Below are 20,629 nucleotides of genomic sequence, written 5' to 3'. Positions count from 1 at the left end.
TGAAAACAAGCAGTTGAAGAAAAGTGGTAAGCACTACATTGGTAAAAGCTTGACTGCAGTGCCAAGATCAATTTTAGTCAGTTTCATGGTCATTCAGCCAATCAGCGTTTTGTTTGTTTTCTTGCTTTTTGGTATTGGAGATTATTTTTTTTAAAGTATAGCCAAAGGTCTGAAGGCCATCGACACAATTCATAGAATTCAGTGTGTAAAGCAAATACAGATTAAAAGACATGAACCTATTATTTATTTCATCCGTTCAATTTTGTGTTTTTAACATGCTCGACACTGAGCTTTTGTAAAATGTTCCATAGAAATAAAATCAGTTGGAATCAGATGAGGAGCTTGCCGCCCCCCCCCATGACGTAGTTCACAGTCACAGAACGTGGGGCACGTGGCTACGTTTACAGCGGGTTAACTAAAATGTAATGGATAAATTGAAAGTTTAACATATCTGTCCAACAACAGATAAGAGATCTACCGGCAATCCTCCCGAAACTTCCGATGAAAGGACACGCCCTGTGAAGCAAAATAAAAACATTTTAGTTGTTCCGTTTGCTGCCATCCGCGTCGAATGAGTCATGTGACTGACCAAAACTCAAAAGACAAGTCAAAAATATTTATCGTTTACTTTCTGTATGATGACTCACAGTGGTGACATCAGATTTAAAGTGAAAAGTCTCGGTTTCATAGTAGAACACCTCTGCTCTACAATTTACTTTTTTGTTAAGATGTTACACACCGGCGCAAAAGCAGGAATAAGAAGTCCGCGTGCCTAGCCTTATCGGATTTACTTGTATGTGGAAATTGCATTTGAATGTATAATTTTATGCTTTCCATCAACTCTAGCAGATCCTTAACAAAACCTGTTTGACTGCTGATTGAGTTGGCGCCCACTGTTACCACACAGTTGGCAAACAGAAAAAAGTCAAAAGAGAAAGAGAGCCCTATTTTTCATTCTTTCTATATCGAATATATATTGATTGATTATATCTATGTAATCAAAATTCAGATTTCTCAGTAAGGTACATATTTAAATAATATGAAAATCCACTCATGTTGTTGTTGTGAATTGGCACACGGTCGGTGTTACACTCTCAGTCTAAGCTTCCTGAATTACTCCCCAGATCTTCACATTTTTTCTGTCTATAATTCCAGCAGTAAGACATGTGCTTGTTAAAGGAATCTAGGAAAATACTTATGTAACAGAGATGGTGGCAATGGTTTTGGCAATATTCATATGTAGTGAATATAAATACACAAAGACAGAATGTACAAAATTAAATAATTATTTACAGGAAAAACTGAAAATGAACGTTTACAGGTAATAAACAGTAAGAAGTAAGAGATGTTCCAAATGATCTATTGATCGGGGGGAATCTGATCATACTTACATGCTAATGCAATGTTTTGTCATAAAACTATCCATCAGTGCACATCACTCATATAGCTGTTGTTGTAGTCTAATCACATGGGCACACATTTAACCACTACTAGATTTCTCTGCTGACCTACAATAAATAAGCCACATGTAATGTATAGTAAGCAATTTCACATTTGCTGTAACTCGAGCACATTATGCCCAACTAAGCAGTCACACGTACTGGATATAAAGATTTAAAACCCTTTAACAACTCAAACAGTAATATAAAGTATATTGCTATAACAAGGTCTGACTATTGTATAGACTCACAGGTTGGCATTTGCATTAAATATGTGAATATTGAGACTAAAAAATAACATTCCAAGGTACAAGTATGATTTTTTTAGACTTCAGATATTGGTGCACCAAAACATACACGGCTAGGTGGAAGGAACTGGAGTCCAGCCTGTTGGACCGATTCCCTCTACAAGCTGTAATGGCAGATAAGGGTCTAATGTGTCAGCTGGATAAGTTGGGGAACCCCTGGTTAACCCACACCCTCCAAGTTTGGCAGAAGGTAATCAACATTTGCGGGATACACAAAATGTTAAAAATTTTCAGGTGGTTTGCTTTCGACTCAGATTTTATTCCAAACAGACACGACTCTAACTTTAAAGCATGGATATCTTATGGCCTTACGACATTCCTCTCTCTTACTCATAGAAATATTGTGCTCAGATTTGAGGCCTTGCGGGACAACCACAACCTGACACAAAACGACTTTCACAGATACCTACAGCTGAGATCATATATTGATCATGAATGCAAATTGTCCGACTTTAATGATGCTGAGTCGCATTTTTTCCTCATCCTAAAAAATGCCACAACCATGATCCCTACCAGATCCATTTCTAAACTATACAAAGCTCTCTCTAGTGCCAGCGAGGATAATACTTTATACACTAAAGATAAATGGGAAAGGGAATCAGGGATTGCTATTTCTGTGGGGGAGTGGGAAAATGTTAGGTGCTGCCAGTGGTCCACATCCAGTTCTATGAGCTGGAAGGAACATGGCTGGAAGAATATTATTAGATACTTCAAGACACCATATCAGGAGAGATATAAAGGGGCTCAATGCTGGAGACAATGCGGCTCGACTGTTGCTAACCATTTTCATGTCTTTTTGGACTGTCCCGAGTTAAAAAAATTTCTGGATGGGTGTCCAGGCCTCCTAAAGCGCAGTCTTTAAAGTTCAAATACCTTTAGATTTTAAGGTCTTATACATGGGTCTGGTCCCTTTTCTGGAACGTAGGAGTGAGATTAAGTTGGCGCAATTACTCTTGGTGGCAAGTAAACAAACAATTACTAGAAGATGGTTAAGCCCAATCCAGCTTACCCTGGATGACTGGTTTGGGATCATTTTAGAGATATTTAGGATGGAAAAACTGTCATATCTGTAAAGAAATCAAAAGGCCAAATTCTACCAAATTTGGAACAATTGGATCCTATTCATTACCCCCACAAGAGCTGACTTCACTTGATCTCACTGTTACTTGTATTTTTGTAATCTACTTATTTAATTTCTGACCATTGTTAATTCACTTTTTTTTTTTAAATTTACTTATATTACTATTATTTATTTATTTATTTGTTTACCATGGCAGCAGCATGGGCATCCCCCCAGTTTGTGTTTATAGTTCCATATAATGTGTTCTATGTATCTCCTTCTGGAGAGCATGTGAGCAACTCTCCTAGTAATAGCCAGTGGAGGATAATATGCACCTGTTGATCACTGTGTTTATAATTTGCTCTCCTGGACTTAATCTAAAAACCTGGAAGGACTCTGTTCCCATGTTATTCATATACTGCTATGCAGATGGATTTTTCTTGTCCATTCCAAATAAAGATATAATAAAAAACAAACAAACAAACAAAAAACAAAAACATAATGGCCCCGTTATAGAAGGCCGAAGCTGCAGACTCTTTCTGGTCAGAAAAATCTGTCTCCAACAGATCCTGTCTGTACAGCTCAGTGGATAGCAATATTTTAATACTGGTTCACAAATGTACAACTGAAAGTGCTGCAAAATGTTGTGGTTGTTACTGTTGATTGGTTTCGTTTACTCAGCGTCTTTCTGTGGTAAGAATTGCGGCACTGTGTTGTTTATCACATTCTCACCATGTCAAGGTTTCTTAAAAATATCTTAATATATATAGCTGAACATAAAATTAAGTTTTTATTATTATTTTATTATGTGTTAATTTATGATTGTTAATTTATTATAAATAATACAAAACTATTTATTCAGAATCTTCATTTTGACTGTCGAAACAGTTCAATTTAAAAGACCTCACTATTTTACAGCAGTAAAACAATTCCCTGTCTGTCTTTCTGTATTTCTTATCACTGTGTCAAAAGCGGGACAGGAAGTTGTAATATACATATATGTAATGTGTACAGTTTGTTATAAACTATTTATGGGCATATGCGTGGCATCGCAGTGGTCTGGTTCAGGAAACACTTACATCATGAAACTTCAGGTGTCCGCTGCTACGGCAGACGAAACTACGTGCGCGTCCCCGCCCACCTGTGAAACCGCCTAAAAAAGCTCGCTCCCGTTATTCACTCTCCATTCAAGGTGCGGCAGCCAAGCAGGTGCGGGAGGAATCGTCGAGAAATCATATAGCTGTTGTTTGCTAACTTTATTTTGTAAAACTAAGGAAAAAGTGCCTAGATAGCAAAAGACGAGCCAGTTTTTTTTTCTCGCAAGGAAGCAGACTTGTTTTTTAAAGAAGAGAGAAGTCTGTGTCTTGAGGAGTACCTGAACAGGTGAACAGCGTCCTTTGTTGTTTCAAAGTCAAGTCGGAGAAGAAGTAGAAATGGCTAACTCGGGTCTTCAGATTCTGGGATTCGCCCTGGCTCTTCTGGGCGTGATTGGACTCGTAGTTGGTACAATTATGCCCCAGTGGAAGATGTCTGCCTACGTCGGGGACAACATCATCACTGCGATCTCCATGTACGAAGGACTGTGGATGTCCTGTGCGTTCCAGAGCACAGGTCAAATGCAGTGTAAAGTGTACGACTCCATCCTGCAGCTCAACAGTAAGTAACACAGTTGATGGCTTTTAAATAAGTACGAGCGTCCACATAATTTCTCTCTGTAATGGGCCAAATAGTTTAAAAGTTTAACGGCAGGCTCCGGTTTACTGTGAATACTACGGTAACTTGTTGTACTGTCATTGTTCTTAAGATAGAAGAGGAAATTTTAATGTCTGGTAGGAAGTGACTTGCAGATTGTGCCTACTTTAAATCTTTCTGTTAACTTTTTGGCGCAGTCTGTAGCTTAGTTGTTGGTTTCCTAGAACTGGTCTAACCGGTTTAATCACTCGTTCTTTAATTTTCCTGTTTAAACTACCGAGGAAGGCTAAACCTGCGCAGAGCAGCTCAGGTTCATAAAGGCTTTTAACGGGCATTTTTATTTGACACCATTTACTCATTTATGTCTGAAGGCCATATGCAAAACCCTTCTCTATAGAGCAGAGACACAAATGTTTCTAACAAACACCCAATGGCAGCTCCTTTTCGACTATATTCCAGGGGGAAAACAAAAAAAGTGTAGTTGGGTCATGGAGCTGTAAAGTCTAGGTCATTCTTGTTGACCAAAGAGTTCTTCCTGTTGTATTCCAACCATCTTTATGGCTCTTATCTCTTATTATAAGTCAGTGGCAAAAGTAGGTTAATAGTAGCACGGCAGCTTTATTTCCCGTGCTTCAAATTCAGCTGATCGAAGCTGTGCCCTGGGGTCAAACTGCCTGAAAGTCACTGTGGGACAGATCACATAACTTGTAGTTGTGAATAGCTAATTCACTTGATGGTTCATAGACCATTTCTTTCAATGAACAAACACAAACCCATCTGTATCAATTTATTTATTTTTTTTGTGTTATTTGTCAAAACATTTGATTAAAATATCTGCGGCAGTGCCGTATCACCTCTTCAAACATGAACCCAATCCAACTCTGATAAACACTGTGTGATTAAACCTGGTGGTTAGATATGGAGCAAGTGAGTAAATAATGGCCTGTTGTTCAGAAATGGATGCTTGAAATTTCTTTACCAACAATGGATACCAAAACTGGGAAAGGAAAAACACGAATTCAGAAGTGCGAACAAGTTGTTTCTGAGCTCGTTGTCTGATTTTTAGTGAAACCCAGATTCTGTCAGATGGTGTGTTGTGTGTTTTTTTTTTTTTTTTTTTTTTTTTTTTTTTTTTTTTTAAACAAAGTGTGCACCTGCTTAAAAAGCGATTTGTTAGTGCCTGAGGTTGAGAGCGTCTTCCTGAAATGAAACCTGAAACCTGGTTAGACCTGTTTCAGACTTTCACGCATGTACTGCCAGGCTCCCAACCCCCCAACCCCTCCCCCTCGAGCTTTGTTAGACTTCCAGGTAGAGCCAGTTTCTGTGTGTCGTTGTTATAGGGAGTGGCAGTGAGACACAAGAGACAGGTCTCTCCGTTGTGTGTTTGTGTCTGTATTTCCACCACCTTCTTCCACATTGAAAATCTAAACACATAAGTCTGCAAATATAAGTGACAGCTTAGTATAGTTACCAATAAATTGCTGCAGGAAAATGCTGCTGTTTTGCTTTCTTTTTTCTTTTTACCTCCTTTTAGATTCACGGTAGTAAATCCTACAGCCTGTCACCACACCCTTGTATTCCATGTAACATATTACAGAGTGCTTCATGTTTGTCACATTAACTGATGGTTTAACCCTGGCCTTTGTTTTGTTTTTTTTTAAACCAGGTGCCCTTCAGGCAACCCGCGCCCTCATGATTGTGAGCATTATTGTAACGCTGGCTGGTCTGGGTGTAGCTTGCATGGGAATGAAGTGTACCAACTGTGGCGGAGATGACAAAGTGCGCAAGTCCCGCACTGCAATGGGTGGTGGAATTATTATCTTGATTGGAGGTAAAGAGCGATCTGACTTGGTTGTCTTTAATTTTTAATTTTTTAAAAGGTTAACAGTTTGAATAATGTTGTTGTTTATTCTGCCACAGCTTTGTGTGCCATTGTTGCCTGCTCTTGGTATGCGAATGACATCATCCGGGCCTTCTACAACCCCTTCACCCCTGTCAACACTAAGTATGTACATTACGATCTCAAACTGACCTTTGTGTACTCTGAATATCGAGTCATCTTGGCATAGTTAATCTGTTTGACTGACTAACTTTTTTTTCTAGGTATGAGTTCGGTGCTGCCATCTTCATTGCCTGGGCTGGTGCGTTCCTGACCGTTGTGGGAGGCGGCATTCTGGCAGCAAGCTGTCCAAAAAGCAAAGGGCGTCAAAGTGGACCAAAGTATCCCATCTCCAACCCCAGATCCAGTGGTAGCAACAAGGATTATGTATGAACAGGAACATTCCTGGTTTGAGGCTGAAGGAACACTTTAACATTTACACTCGTCCAACTCAGAGATTGAAGCATTGCAAAGATGTATCGCAGGAGGTGGAGACCTCACTTTTTATTTTGTATTTTAGTTTCACCAGTACTAACCTGTGATGTTACTCTATTTTATTAAATCCAGTAAAATATTTTAAATGATGGCTGTTTACCTGAGACCAAGATTATTGGCTTTGTTTTGTCTGGATCTGTACCTACTGCTTGCGTGCTTATATAATGTACACCACACCACCACCCACGTACTATGTCAGTCCTGCCTCATTCTGCCAAAATGCTGTACTGTGACACTGGCAGTAGACCCTTTAGATCAGTTACAGGTTTGGTTCAGTGAACCTCTGCAATGCACTTTGGTGTCTGAAGAGCTTTGGGGCGCGCCAGTTGTAAGCAAATCTCTCTCTTCCCCCCCCCCTCCCAAACTAAATTCTTCTCATTGGCATGTGGCTGTGTTATCTTGCTGCTGCCATCAGAGAGTGCCATAACACATGAGGGAGCATAGTGGGTCAAGTTGCCAACAATGTCAACAATTGGGCAACAAATCCCACCCCCCAAAATAAAAAAAATAAAAAAAAATAAAAAAAAAACCATTTGTGAGGACTGAATGCATAATATTTAATCTGCCATCAAAGATGAGAAGCTCTGTGCTACCAATATTACACATTTTGTTTCCCCTGTGTAAACACACAAATCATACAACCACAAACTATTATAGTTGTGTTGGGTTTTTTGTTTGTTTGTTGTTGTTTTTTTTTTTTTAATCATTTGCAGGAGTGAATTTGGAACTACAAATAGAGATTTTTCTAAATTTTTAGTGTTTTGCCGAGAAATGTTGTGACCTTGTCTTTGACTTTTTCTGTCTTGATTACTGTTGTTTTTTGTTTTGTCACAATATCTGTTGCATACAATAAATTTTCAGTTTTTAAAAAAGATTTTTTTTTTGTTTTGCTTTTTTATTTGTAAATTTGTGTTGTACATTAAAAATGGAAAGAATTTCTGGCTTTTAGATTTGTGCCATCTCAAAATGAAGACAATGAAAATATGGAGGGGAAAATACACTTCAAACAGTCTAACTGTAAACTGGCTGAGAAAACTGAAATATAAAAGAGCTGTGTTAGCGTGGAAAAGTACGTATTTGATTAGAATGCACGTGTTGTACTTCATGTAATGGTGCCCAGAAGCCAGCTTGTGCTGTAAGATATCTGAACCCCTTTGCGTTACACATGCATGGTTCTAGCATTTAGCAGTATTGCAGTGCAGACATATCAGACTCCAGCTGCAGATAAATTTCTTATTGAGGAGGCTGAAATCATGAAGGCCACACAGTTCTCCCTCTAAAGGGAAGCCATCTTCCTTCCTTCACACATCATTTAGCTGGCTGCTTTGCTTTGCCTTTAATGCCACCTAGCGGTGTGTATCTCTCTCTATCTATCTATCTATCTATCTATCTATCTATATCGATATATAGATATATATCTATATATAGATATATATCTATCTATATAGATATATATCCTCCTCGCCATTTATGAGGCTGTAGTGTCTTGCTCTAGATCTCCTTTTCTCATTCTGCCTGCCATTCTCTAATCATTACTCTTTCCTCCCTCCAGGCCAGATCATAAACCTACTTATGATACTGGTTTTTCTTAGAAGGGTCAAACCTTTAACGCCTCTCTGCCAGTGTCCCACAACCTCAAAAAAAGAAACACATCTATTGTCTTGTCCCATAAGATTCAATTCAATTGCTTTTGGTTTATTGTCATATATAACAGTGGCGTTCATGCGGAATCTATTTTGTTTTTAAAGTTGGAAAACATTTGTCTAAATTCTGAACACCATACATCCCCTACTCTAATCAGCCAGATAGCACTGCTAATCAGAAACGTACCTTGCTGAATTGAAGGAACTTTTACTATACACATAATAGAAAGCCACATTGATACATAATACTTATTAAATAAACAGGGTCTCTTGCACAAGGCTTCTTGTGTTATAGGAACAGTTCACCTCACAGAGCTATTTACCCACCTGCATTGTTTAGGCATAGGCATGTGCACCCTTTCTTTAATACATCAGGATCAACCTTGTGGGACTCAAAATGTAAACAAAAAAAAAAAAAATAAACCTATAAACCTTGTTATAAAACAACATTAACTGTACTTCTACTTAACTACATCCACACACCAGAAGAGGGAAGCCATCAGTGTTTAAAGCATGACCACGAGCCCATTGTCACACTTCCCTCTGCAGTGTGAGTTGGCAGGTGTGGTTCAGCAAAGAGGTACTTGCTGCATGAAACTGCAGTTTTTTTTCTCCTTTAAAAAAAAAAAAAAACAACCCACATCCTGTACCAATTATTTCCATTATAATCAAGGGAAGGCAGATGCTTAACATCTCCCATAACAGGCAGCTTATATGAAGAATCTAGATAACCAGTAAAATATGTTAACTTAATGTGGGGGTGAAGGTTCCCTTTCAAGCTGCACAATCATTCACATGGTAAGCCATTTGCAGGTTGCTGCAGCACATCTGAATATTTGAGTAAAATGTGCTGACACCAGAGGGGTTCTTTATAGTGGCTTGATCAAACAAAATCAAAAGGATCTTGCTTAGAAACGTGGCCAGTGTACACTAAAGTGGCCTTGGCATTTAACAGCATTACAAAGAGAACTTTATAGCCCATCTGCATTTCTGTAAAATGGTTCCTTTGTCAGATGACAAAACGCCTATAAAAAGTTATTTGTTCAAAGGTCACATGGAAACAGTTGATTTTGTTGTTTGCCAGTCTCATCCCTTCTGTCAATGAAACACCAAGAGGAATGTTGTAATAACTCAGAAACCTAATTTTAAATAAAGAACAATAACAGAAAGATACACATTTATTTTATTTTTATCAATTGAGGGACAGTCTGTTGAAAAGTCGTAAAAACTTGACAGCATGGAATGGTCTTGTGTTTTAACAGGCCTCGTGCACCGAGAGCAGAATAACCAGTTGGTCAAACTGCACCTTCAAACTCGATACCAGTAGAAATTTCTATGAAACATTACACAACTCATTTGTAAATTAACTCACACATACAGTTACTGAGCATGTAACCTTTGCCCTCTGGGCTGTCAGTAGGCATGGCAACACAGAGCTGAAATGTGTTATTACTCCACTTCTAGGTTCGTTGCCCAAACTGATTGGCTGAATCGTTTTCCCCTTGGACGGTAAAAATACATCTCCAACACATTTTGAAAGGAGAGAAATCGCTGTCACAGGATTATGATGCAACAAATCTAAAATTATAATAAACAAACGACAATGTTCTAGAAAGAGTGATACGTGCTCCTGTTCTTAATTATACTAAACCAAACAAACTTCACTGAGTATTTTCAGTATTAGATCCCTGTTGAAGGTGTTTTTAAATTGTGTAATAGGTGTATTTTAACTGTTTCTTAATAAGAGTATATCAAACTTACCAAAGTGGGGAGAGAAAAAAAAAAAAAAAAAAAAAAAAAGATGAAGAAACAACATAACATTCTCCACTATCTGGTGCCAGAAATTATAAGTTTAAAACAATGCAAGGATTTATTTAAAAAAAAAAAAAAAAAAAAAAAAAAAAACCCTAAGCCCTGTGCTCCTACAAAAGGGTGATGGAGGTGGACTATGCACCAGCACTGCACAGCCACCGCCCCTCACTACCTCTCCAATCTCTTCATCCAGGAGGGCAAATTGAAGTGGACTATACGTAAAGAGCGATTTAAGGACAAGTGTGAGGCACTCAGTTTGGCTTCAGAGGGTTTAACAGGTGCCAAGGGCATAAACAAGTTATAAAAATAGATAAAACTGCAACGTCTGTTATTCCTTCAATGCCTGCCTCCACTTCCAAAGCTCTGCAATGACCTGAGGAGAAAAAAAATAAACAGCTGACTTAAATTGTCAAAAACAGAGCAGGTTCATGCAACATGGTCTCTCATTTACCGCAACACAACTTCCTCCTTACTTATGATTGGAATATTTGGACTTTGATGCCCCCTAGTGGCATGACAAATAAATGCCAGTACACCACCTCCATTTAAATCAAATTACGGCCAGTAGCTACATTTTCACAATAATAAGAAGGTAAGAATGTTATAATAGCAGGCAATAGAAATTTGTTGTATACCTTGGGCTCTGTGACCTTGTGACCATGTTTCACAAAGTTCTCAAACTTGGGCTGGGCTTTAGGTAACGTTACTCCCTATTAGGAAAAATATAAACAAATGTAATCAATTTGCAACTTTAATCATGCCAAACAGATTCAAAGGACAACCAAGAACAAACCTTTTTCACTGCCTCCATCATCTTGGCTTTGATCTCTGGCACACTCAGAGGTCCTTTAGGAGTTGGTGGGGTTTTGGGAGACTTGTCACCTTTTCCTTTAGGTGTCTTTTCCTACATTGGGCAAAAAAATAAATACAAATAAATTAAAGCCTAGACATTAGAAGTGTTGAATTTAATTTTTAAATATATTTGCCTTTGCTCGCCATTCTTGCTCATGTAAACCATTGTTACCTGGTTTTTGGCTGGAGTGTTCGGTTTTGAACTCTTGCCATTCTGTGCAGGTGCTTTGGGTTTGGATGGAGTCTGTTTGGATGGTGTAGGTTTGGCTGGAGCTGCCTTGGCCTGTAACAAATGGGCAGCTGTCAGTTGAAGAGTGAGCATGTGTAAATTAAGCTTCAATTTAAAACTCCGCGATAAAGATATCTGCTTGCCTTAACGGGCGATTCTTCTTCCATGCTCTCCTCATCGTCCTCGTCGTCATCAGCCTCATCATCCCTGAAGAAATGAGAAAGATTAAAGCAATAGCAGTTCAACTTTTTTCTCAAATTGACCTCTTGCCTGCAGCAAGGTCAAAGCAACAGTGCTCCAAACTGTTGTCCTCACCATCCCAGTAGAGAAATGCAACTTAAAGATGCACACAAGTCATAAGGCACTGTAGCCATTTACTGGAGGGAGGAGTGAGGGAGTGGGCTGTTCGATATAACGATATCGGATGATGATATGAAAACGTCTATAGGTTTCATATCACACAATCGTTTGTTTGGTGGTGTCGCAAAAATAAACTGTTTGCAGCAATACTTTTTCATCGTTTTGATGGTCACTGTAGTGGCTATATTCTTAAAGTTCTCTCTTTCTCTTATATTAAAATAACCACACTATGGACGGACAAGCGACTGCTTTTATGCGTTGTTGTTAGCAACAACAATTGCTCCAACGTCCGCTTGTTTCCCCCCCCACAAACCTTTCACACTGAAGGTGAATATCCTGTTGAGATTTTTCAAAATACACAGAATCCCGTGAAATAGTATGCAGAGTGTTTACGGACGAGAAGCTAAAAAGAGCCGTCAGTTGCTAAAAAACAAACCTTAGAACAGGCTTTTCCCTGTAGCACAACGTGTAATAAATACTCAAGAAAATTGTGGCTGTTTCAACTTATCTAACACTCAACTCCAGGTATACGACACCCAGCTGAAAACATTTCTTGCAAGTCAAGTTGCCCGAGAATCACAGAATTTACAGAAAACGTAGAATTTTTGTGATATTGTTGTCAGGACAATAAATGTCTTATATCGGGATATGAGATTTTGGTCATATCACACAGCCTTACGAAGGGCTACCTTTGTAGCATGGACATGGTTTGGTTTTGAAAAGTCTGACATGGACCAGAAAACTTTTTCCCTAGTTTCAAAATAACAGTAACTACTATGCACACTGTCATGGCTACAAATATAACCAGATTTTAGATTGTTTCCTACAAGTTTTGCTTTTATCATGTTATGAAGCAAGCTCCATTAAGCATTATTTCCACGCTATTAGCGAGTAACAAATGAGCTCTTATAAAACATGACAGAACAAGTGTTCAAAAGCCATCTGACCTTTGCTATGAATTTTATTTTCACAATTTGAGTTGGTTTGGGGGGGGAAAAAAAAAAGAAAAAAAAAAAAAAAAAGGGTCATTTTCAACAAAAGCCTGCTACACATGCTGGCAGCAAGATGAGCAGAGGTATGTTCTTTTACCAGCAATGCAGTGACGCAAATATGAAATAACGCTTTGCCCAGAGCTGGCCATCTTTAACAACTGATCTCCTACAGTCATCGGCTCTCCAAGAGGCAGGAGGAGGAAAGATGTAAAGCTACCATCTGTTCGCATGAGGACGGCAACTTAAGCACTTCACAGCATTTGTATGGTCAGACACTCACTCATCCTCATCTTCATCGTCCTCATCATCGTCTTCCTCATCATCATCATCATCCTCCTCCACCTCCATTTTCATCTTTTTCTGTGTATGAGATTAAAAGTCAGTCATGCGATTTACAGCGACAAGTTTACACTTTATACTGAAACAATTTTAAAAAACCAAACCTGAGACTTTGCAGCAGGGGAAGTGGCAGGCCTTTTCTTTGATGTTTTGACATCTTCCTCCTCTTCATCGTCATCCTCATCGTCTTCATCAAAAGACTGATCTGCATCCATCACTGCGGGGGCAATTTATAATTAAAAACTACTCCGTCTGCTGTGCTATGAGGAGTCTTGATTGTGTGAGGGTTATCGCCACATTCTCTGAATTATGAATACTCACTGACAAGGTGCTGTCCACTGATATGGATCGGACCAGAACCTGCCTTCAGGCGAAAAACTGCCGGGGGTGTGATTGTGTAGCCGCCAAGACATGCCTGCAGCAAAACGCACAAATAAGCCAGCTGCTGCAAAACTATACAGCAGTTTTTCCTGAGGCAGCACAGAAGCCCCTACATGTGAGGCTAAGGAAGAAGCATAAAATAATTTGGTCGCCAAGGTGTGTTTTCAAGCAGAACGTTTACTTACACTTGGCAAGGTAGAGGGCTTAAGTGAAACCAGAACTGCCTTGACCTTCTGACCCTCTGCGTCCTGCCCTTCTACCTCCACCATATGAAGTTCATCTTTTGTGCTGGGGTCCACACACACCTAAAGACACAACAGAACATTTGATGTTTTGGTGGTGGAAAATTTCAAACTGAAAATGTTAACCAACGATTTGGTATTCACTGTACCACTTGGCTGCATCCTTCTCCTCACACAACCACAAGCAATGTGCTCAGTGTGTGGGACACAATGACATTTTGTGTAAGTTTTGCAATACATTTTCTACACTGTGTGGTAACAGCTTCAAGTATACAGGGATGAACAAACTGCATGAAAGACACGCACCATCCTCAGATCCAGCTGATGCTCCAAGTCATCGTCGTCGGGATTGAAGACCACTTCCTTTCCAGCTTCCAGCACACACCCTGATGAAGAGATTAAAATAAAAATTAATTATTTTAAAAGAATACAAAAGTAGAAAATGAGTAGAACCAATCACTTAGGTGTAAAGCGCTACATATAAGCTGCACACAAGAGGGAGCCCTACAGAACAAGGGGTGAACATTGCCACATGGCAACAGCAGGAATTCCCCTCAAATGAAGAAGGGGGAGATGTGAAAATCACGTCATCAAAACTTATGCTAAAGTTCTGAAACACCTAGCAAAGACATGTGCCATGTTAATATTCCAATATGCATCCTCTACAGATATGACATTTCAATTAACCTGGGTTAAAAGCCAATTGCAGAGCTTTGGATAAGCATCACCAATCTGGAGACAGTCTATTATCAAATTAGGACGATTTGGCTTGGTTTCTGTGTGTGAAAAAGATATTTAGCTCTTGCTCCTTTAGAACCACCTCAGAATTTGCAACATTAAAACAGTACACTGTGACCGTATCTGCTGTTTAAACGATGTCTGAAGTATCCATCCTAAAAGAGGAGGTTAAATTTTAGTTAGTAAGGGGAGCAGAACGACAGATGAAGAATAGAAACACTCTTTAAGATCTGGGGTGGCTTAAAATGCAGTCGCAGGAGGAGCAGGAGTGGGGAGGTCAACGCGGTCCGCGTGTGTTTGAAGCCACGTTGAGACCAATTTCCCCGGCCAGCAGAAAACTGTCAGCTCGAAGAAGAGCTTCAACGGGACAGTTCATCTAAAAAAAAAAAAAAGCAGGTGCTTCAATAGAACAGCAGCGCTAACTCTTTGTTTAAAGAAACTGATCAGATATCAACTCCGTTAATAAATCACGGGGGCCGCCATGTTGATAACCAAGCACGTGTGTGGCAAAGTGGTCTGAAGCACAGCAGCTCAGCAAGACTCATTCAACCTCCTGCCACGACTCATAACAACCAACACCACAAGACATTTTAAATGTTTCAAATGCAAACAGGTCCACTGTCTTCGTCTGGAACAAGGCACGTGTAGCTAAGCATGCTACGTGTAATTTTTTCTGTTGCTAACGCCAAAAAACACGAGAACACAGAATATAAAACAACCCCAAGTCACACATAAAACAAAGTTGTGCTCTCACCGTAAAGGAACGTTTGTGGCGCCATTGGTTCATCTAGCCCGTTCATGTTTGAGACGAGGACGCTGACAAACTCCTTATATGCTGTAGAAGAATAACCAAATGGTACCAGCAGCCACTAATTAACGTGCTACAGCGCTCCCGCTCTTCTTCTTTTCTCAATGAGGCACGGAGTGAAAAAATCAGCCCACAGCGCCACCTACAGGACCGCTGCACAGAGCGTCTTAAAGCTAGCTCCATTGTTTGTGTTGGAAAAGTGTAAACGCGCATTGACTGTTAGGAATTACGGTCATTTTGAAATACGTCTCAACACTATAGTCCTTCATTTATTTCCCCATGCATACTACAGTCATTTAAGATGTTTTCTTTACATAAACCTTTAATTTTACGATCCCATCAAACCTATTATGTTCTTCTGTCGCTGAAAATCTGTCTGTAGGTGTCAGCAGTGTGAAAAAGTCTCGAGCTCTTCCTTATTTCTTTATAGTTTACTTCCAAGTAGCCAGCCTTTCTTGTATTGTTGTCAATTTTATTTCTGTAATGCCAAATCGCAGCAACAACAAGGTGTTTTATACTGTAATGGAAAGACCCTACAATAATAAAGTATTAAAAAGTATTTTTTTTATTTGTTAAGCCACTCAACACTGATCTATCAGTCATTCAAGAATGATTGAATTAGGACGCATAACTCAAAGGATGAACCTTGAACCAATTTAAAGAACCAATTTTAAATTGTCTCTTTAAGCATTTTACTAGTAGCCCGTCAAAAAATCACATCACTTGTTTCCCTTTTCTGGGTCAATCTATGAGAAATACCAAAGATAACACAGTTTGAAAGGCATAAAACAATATTTTTGCATCACAAGGTAATCCCTAAAGAGCTTTAGCCAAAAACTTGGCATATTGTGGTATGGTGTGCAGTGTGTCCTTAAAGATATAAAGTGAAGGACAAAATAAGTGGCAGGTCTAGAAAAATAATCTCCTGCACATCGACACTATTTGAAAGTAAAAAGTAGAAAAAGAAATCCAACAAAGGCCTGACACAGGACCTGAGCGATCTAACCGTTCAGTTGATGCTTCATCACTCAGGGAAGTGAAACGGGGATAGCAGTCTCAGGTGTGCCAAGTTACAGAAGAACTGGACTGAAAATCTGTGGCAACAGGTCTTACGGAGTGATTGATACAAACCTGAAATTTCACTTGTGGAGACCCAACAGTGACTCTCTACAGCCACATGTAAAACATGATGACGGCTTTGCCATGTTTTGGGCTCGATGCTGGGATCTTGTCAAAATTGATGAAATTAGGAATGCAGAAAAGTACTGTAAGAATCTGATCACCACGAAGAAAGATTAAGAATTCAAATTTTGCACAGAACTGTACTCATAATATAAATGCCAAGAAGTTAGCAGCAAATAGTTGATAGATGGGCAATTTCTTCACCAAAAATCTTTTTTTCTGATTTTCCCCCGACAGTTTGAATAGTTGAGCTAAATGAATACAGATGGGTAAGAAGAGAAAAAAAAAGCTAATTAACAGGACCCAAAGAGCTTTAAGTCTGAGGACTTGCAAATGTCATGGCATATGATTCACACAGTTTACATACTTGTTACGTCCCCCCGATGAAGGTCTAGGGGTGTGTGTGGGGACTGGTAACAAATGGGTCCAGAACAGAATGAAAGGAGAACAGACAGAGGTGTTTAGTAAATAAAATAGTTTTTATTATAGATAAAATTAACATAAAGAGCCGGCAACGCCGTTTTACCAATAACACTAGAAAAAGGTTGCAACAACAAAGAACACAACAACCAAACAAACTCCACACCACGAGGAGGCACTTCCAGGGGCCCACAAGCTCACCCTGTCACTAGCAGCAGCTAGCTTTACTGCTGCCGAGGCCCACAAGCCCAAACTACTCATGTGAAGCAGCTACACTGCAAACTGCTTCCACAACTCCACACTATAGGATCTCTCCCGACACCTTCGACACACAATGTGGGGACACCAGAGAAAAAACACTCTCTCATATCCAGTTCATCCCCAGCTTATATGACCTAGGAGAGGTGATTGCTAACTGGGCCCAGGTGGTAAATGAGGCCAATGAACAGCAGCTGTGTCCTGGGGAGAGAGAAGAGCAAGAGAGAGACAGAGGGGTGGAGCAAGAGAGGAAGAGGCGGAGAGAAAACACCACACCCACACAAGGGAAGTTTCAGGAGGCCCAGCTAGGGCCGTAACACCCCCTCCCATAAATACAAACCAGTGGTTTGGCACAGGATGTCCTACACAAATCTTAAATCTATCACCTACCGTGCACCATAATAATGGTTAGGCATACCCTGCCAAATCTGCCAAGACCTTTTTGATGGGTTGAAAACACTGAATGGGGTTGGCTCAAGTCCCTCAACATAGTGTCCCAAGTGACAGCCAGATGTTTTTTGAGCCATCACATATGGAGAACCCAGCGAATAGCTAGAAGGCCTTTCTGAAACACAAAGACGCTTCTTCGCTAGCTCATGGCAACAGGCATGCTGGCTAGCCAGAGGTGCAGGTTGGAATGGTTGTGTCACACACAATCTGTCACACTGTAGGTCATCTGGAAGATGGTCAACAGGTGGCAGCTCAGAATTAGTCGACCTCTGACAGTGACCAAAAGACACCACTGAGCAATTATGCTCCAATTGTCGTCTCGGACTGGCAACTTTGTCCGTTTGTGAACCACGATTGACTCCTTTTAAAGCAGAGCCTTTTTGCTTTGAGTGGGCTTTCAAACAGTTAGCAAGGTGGCCAGGTTTGTGGCAAAAGAAACAGAGCTTTGTTTTGGCTCTTGAAATCACGCCTGTATCAGCTTTGCTAGCTGGCACACTCCTAGCCCTCGAGACCAACTGTTTCTGTTTGTAGGCCTCACAATTTGCTATCAAATGGCCAGACCTGAAACAGAAGAAAAACTTTCTTTTCACCTTGGGACGGGACACAGGTACCTCGCTCTTTGGGTACTGCACAGCTGGCACATTGCTAACCTTCACTGAGGCATCGCATCGGTCATGCTTAATGACACTGGTTTTATGGATGAGGGCAAACTCATCAGCCAGTGTTGCAGCCTGCTGTAATGAGGAAACCCTTTGTCCGCTAAGGTGTACTGCGATGCGCTCGGAGACGCAGTTCTTAAATTCCTCTATCAGCATTAATTCACGCATCGACGCCAGGTCTGTAGCTTTGCTGGTGTGAGTACAAGAAAATAATTAGTATAATATGTGTTAAATTTGTTTAGATCAGAGGAATAGGAAAGGATTTGTTTGTCAGTGTTTTAGTTTGGCTTAGTTGTAGGCCTGAGAGTGTGTAATTGTTTAGAGAGAAAGGAATTTATGGATACTGGGGGTCTGCCTGCCATAAAAGGAGACAGGAAGCTACAGTTGGGGGTCGCTGATGCTTATACCTTTAATAAAACTCATAAGTGTTATACACTTAGAAGTAGGTTTGCAGGAGATTCTCCACATGATCTGTAAATTTAAGACAGCAAGAGGCCAATGGCCCAGTGGATACAGAGTGGGGGTCTCAGTGTTTGTAATATGTTAACTCTGTTTTCTATGTTGTGTAGAGGAATTTGGTGTAGCTTGGGTGAGATTACTTTTATGACCCCCAGGAAGTCACGTACACAAAGACACACAGTGCTTTGACTGTTATGACGCACCCACACGCACAGTCACTCACGTGCACTCACATAGACACACGGGTACGCGCACACACAGGCACTCACATGCTCGTGCATACACACACAGACAGAGTTTCAAGCACACACTGGGGGGGGTTTTATGATGGGGTCACTTCTACAAAACTGTTTCACAGACAAAGCAGTGAAGGTCTGCAGAGGGACACTGGCCTTGCACGTCTTCCCTTCTAGAAGATGCATGCTTAGATGAAGATGAATAAAGGTTTTGTGAAATGACTACTGAGTTCCGGTGCCGTCTCTGGATGCCTGAGGAATAAAAAGAATCGGGGTGAAACTGATTTCTTAACACTGGACACACACCACCGATCAAAAAGCACACTTTTCTTCCTCGCGAAGTCTCAGTAGGATTGACCCTGTCCCCTTTTTAATCCCCGGAAACGCTGCCTATAAGCTTCTGGGACTAGCTCATAAACTAGAAGGATGGCACTTTTTAGCTTGTCATAATTCAGACTGTCCTCAGCGGACAATAAGGAACAAACTTCCTGAGCTTCACCTACCAGCTTACATTGTAACAAAATGCCCCACGAATCCCGTGGCCAGTGCAAGGCTGTGGCTATACGCTCAAATGACTCGAAGTAACTGTCGACCTCAGTGTCGCGGAACACCGGAACCAGACGACTGTTTTTCCCTACATCAAACGGTGCATCTGCCTGCCGAATGGAGGCAGTTGGAGGAAGGGAAGCCGGCTGGAGTTCCAACTGTTGCACCTTGACAGCTGTCTCCACCTCCACCTCCTTCAATTCAACCTCCCTGGCTCTTGCAAGCTCTGCCTCTAAACGCCTAAGTTACAACTCCTTTAACTGGAACTCCCTTTCACGATCCTCCTTTTCCAACTTAAGACGAGCCAGGCGTACACGGAGCCTAGCATCCTGCTTCGAGCTAACTGATGATTCAATGGAGAGAGGTTCGAAGTGAGGCAGTGTCATCTGCTTGTCCTCAGGCAACCCCTGAGCAACAGGCGTAAACACTGATGGAGCTACAGCTTGAGCTGGCACCTGCGGAACAGGCTGAGACGCTACACCATGCTCAGGTGGACTGGCAGACACTGGCAAGACCACTATCCCTTTCTCCACCAATCCAGACATAAGAGCAGCTTTCAGCTCAGCCTTACGCAGAGCTATGGAGACACAAATGCCATAAATTGCTGCCACCTCATGCAAATCCCTCTTCCTGCAGGCGTCCAGCTGGACAAGCGAAGGGTTTGCCTTAAACATGGCAATATCAAAGGTAGCCATTCAAAACCACAACAAAAAACTACCTGAGGCTAACAATAATATCAAAGAAGCACCATCTCCAACACACAAATCAAAAACAGGTGGGAAATGTGTGACCACAGGTTAACCAATAAATAAAAATACCATCGACCCTCTCCCCAGACCTACCTACTAAAATCTTAGCCTAGTTAGCTTCTGGAGTGTACCAGGCTCGAGGCAACTTTAAAGGTTAAGCATCAAGTGCACAAAGCACCGACAAGCCTGGGATTACTCCGAAAATAAAAAAGGCAAAATAAAAAAAAATGAGTGCCGGAAGGAGGAGCTTACGCTCAGCTAGACACTCCCCTGTGCTAACTGGAGAGAGTATAGCAGATACAACACAACTACACAAGCCACCGGCAAACAACACACTAAAACCTAACCGCTGTTCCTTCCAGTCATATCCCGGACGAGCCCCCACATTGTTACGTCCCCAC

General features: G+C 40.7%; 2 protein-coding genes across 2 annotated transcripts; one reads left to right on the top strand and one right to left on the bottom strand.

Moving 5' to 3' along the window:
* The first annotated feature begins 4,061 nt into the window (after window positions 1-4,061).
* On the top strand, window positions 4,062-7,747 carry cldn7b (claudin 7b). Its single transcript, XM_084941821.1, has 4 exons — window positions 4,062-4,463; window positions 6,166-6,330; window positions 6,420-6,504; window positions 6,603-7,747. Exons 1-4 carry the CDS (start codon window positions 4,241-4,243, stop codon window positions 6,769-6,771), a joined length of 642 nt encoding a protein of 213 aa, XP_084797947.1. The 5' UTR covers window positions 4,062-4,240; the 3' UTR covers window positions 6,772-7,747.
* Window positions 7,748-9,681: 1,934 nt separating this feature from the next.
* npm1a (nucleophosmin 1a) lies at window positions 9,682-15,375 on the bottom strand. The gene is made up of 11 exons (XM_084941820.1): window positions 15,216-15,375; window positions 14,030-14,109; window positions 13,667-13,786; window positions 13,422-13,515; window positions 13,205-13,317; window positions 13,042-13,121; window positions 11,553-11,616; window positions 11,353-11,463; window positions 11,122-11,232; window positions 10,964-11,038; window positions 9,682-10,701 (listed from the first exon to the last, which is right to left on the bottom strand). The coding sequence occupies exons 1-11, from the start codon at window positions 15,259-15,261 to the stop codon at window positions 10,657-10,659; spliced, it is 939 nt and encodes a 312-aa protein (XP_084797946.1). The 5' UTR covers window positions 15,262-15,375; the 3' UTR covers window positions 9,682-10,656.
* Between the last annotated feature and the right edge of the window lie 5,254 nt (window positions 15,376-20,629).

The sequence above is a fragment of the Perissodus microlepis genome, chromosome 10 (assembly GCF_051167445.1).
Source record: "Perissodus microlepis isolate ML-2025 ecotype Zambia chromosome 10, ASM5116744v1, whole genome shotgun sequence".
Classification (NCBI taxonomy): domain Eukaryota; kingdom Metazoa; phylum Chordata; class Actinopteri; order Cichliformes; family Cichlidae; genus Perissodus; species Perissodus microlepis.
This window is presented reverse-complemented; position numbering and strand designations above follow the sequence as displayed.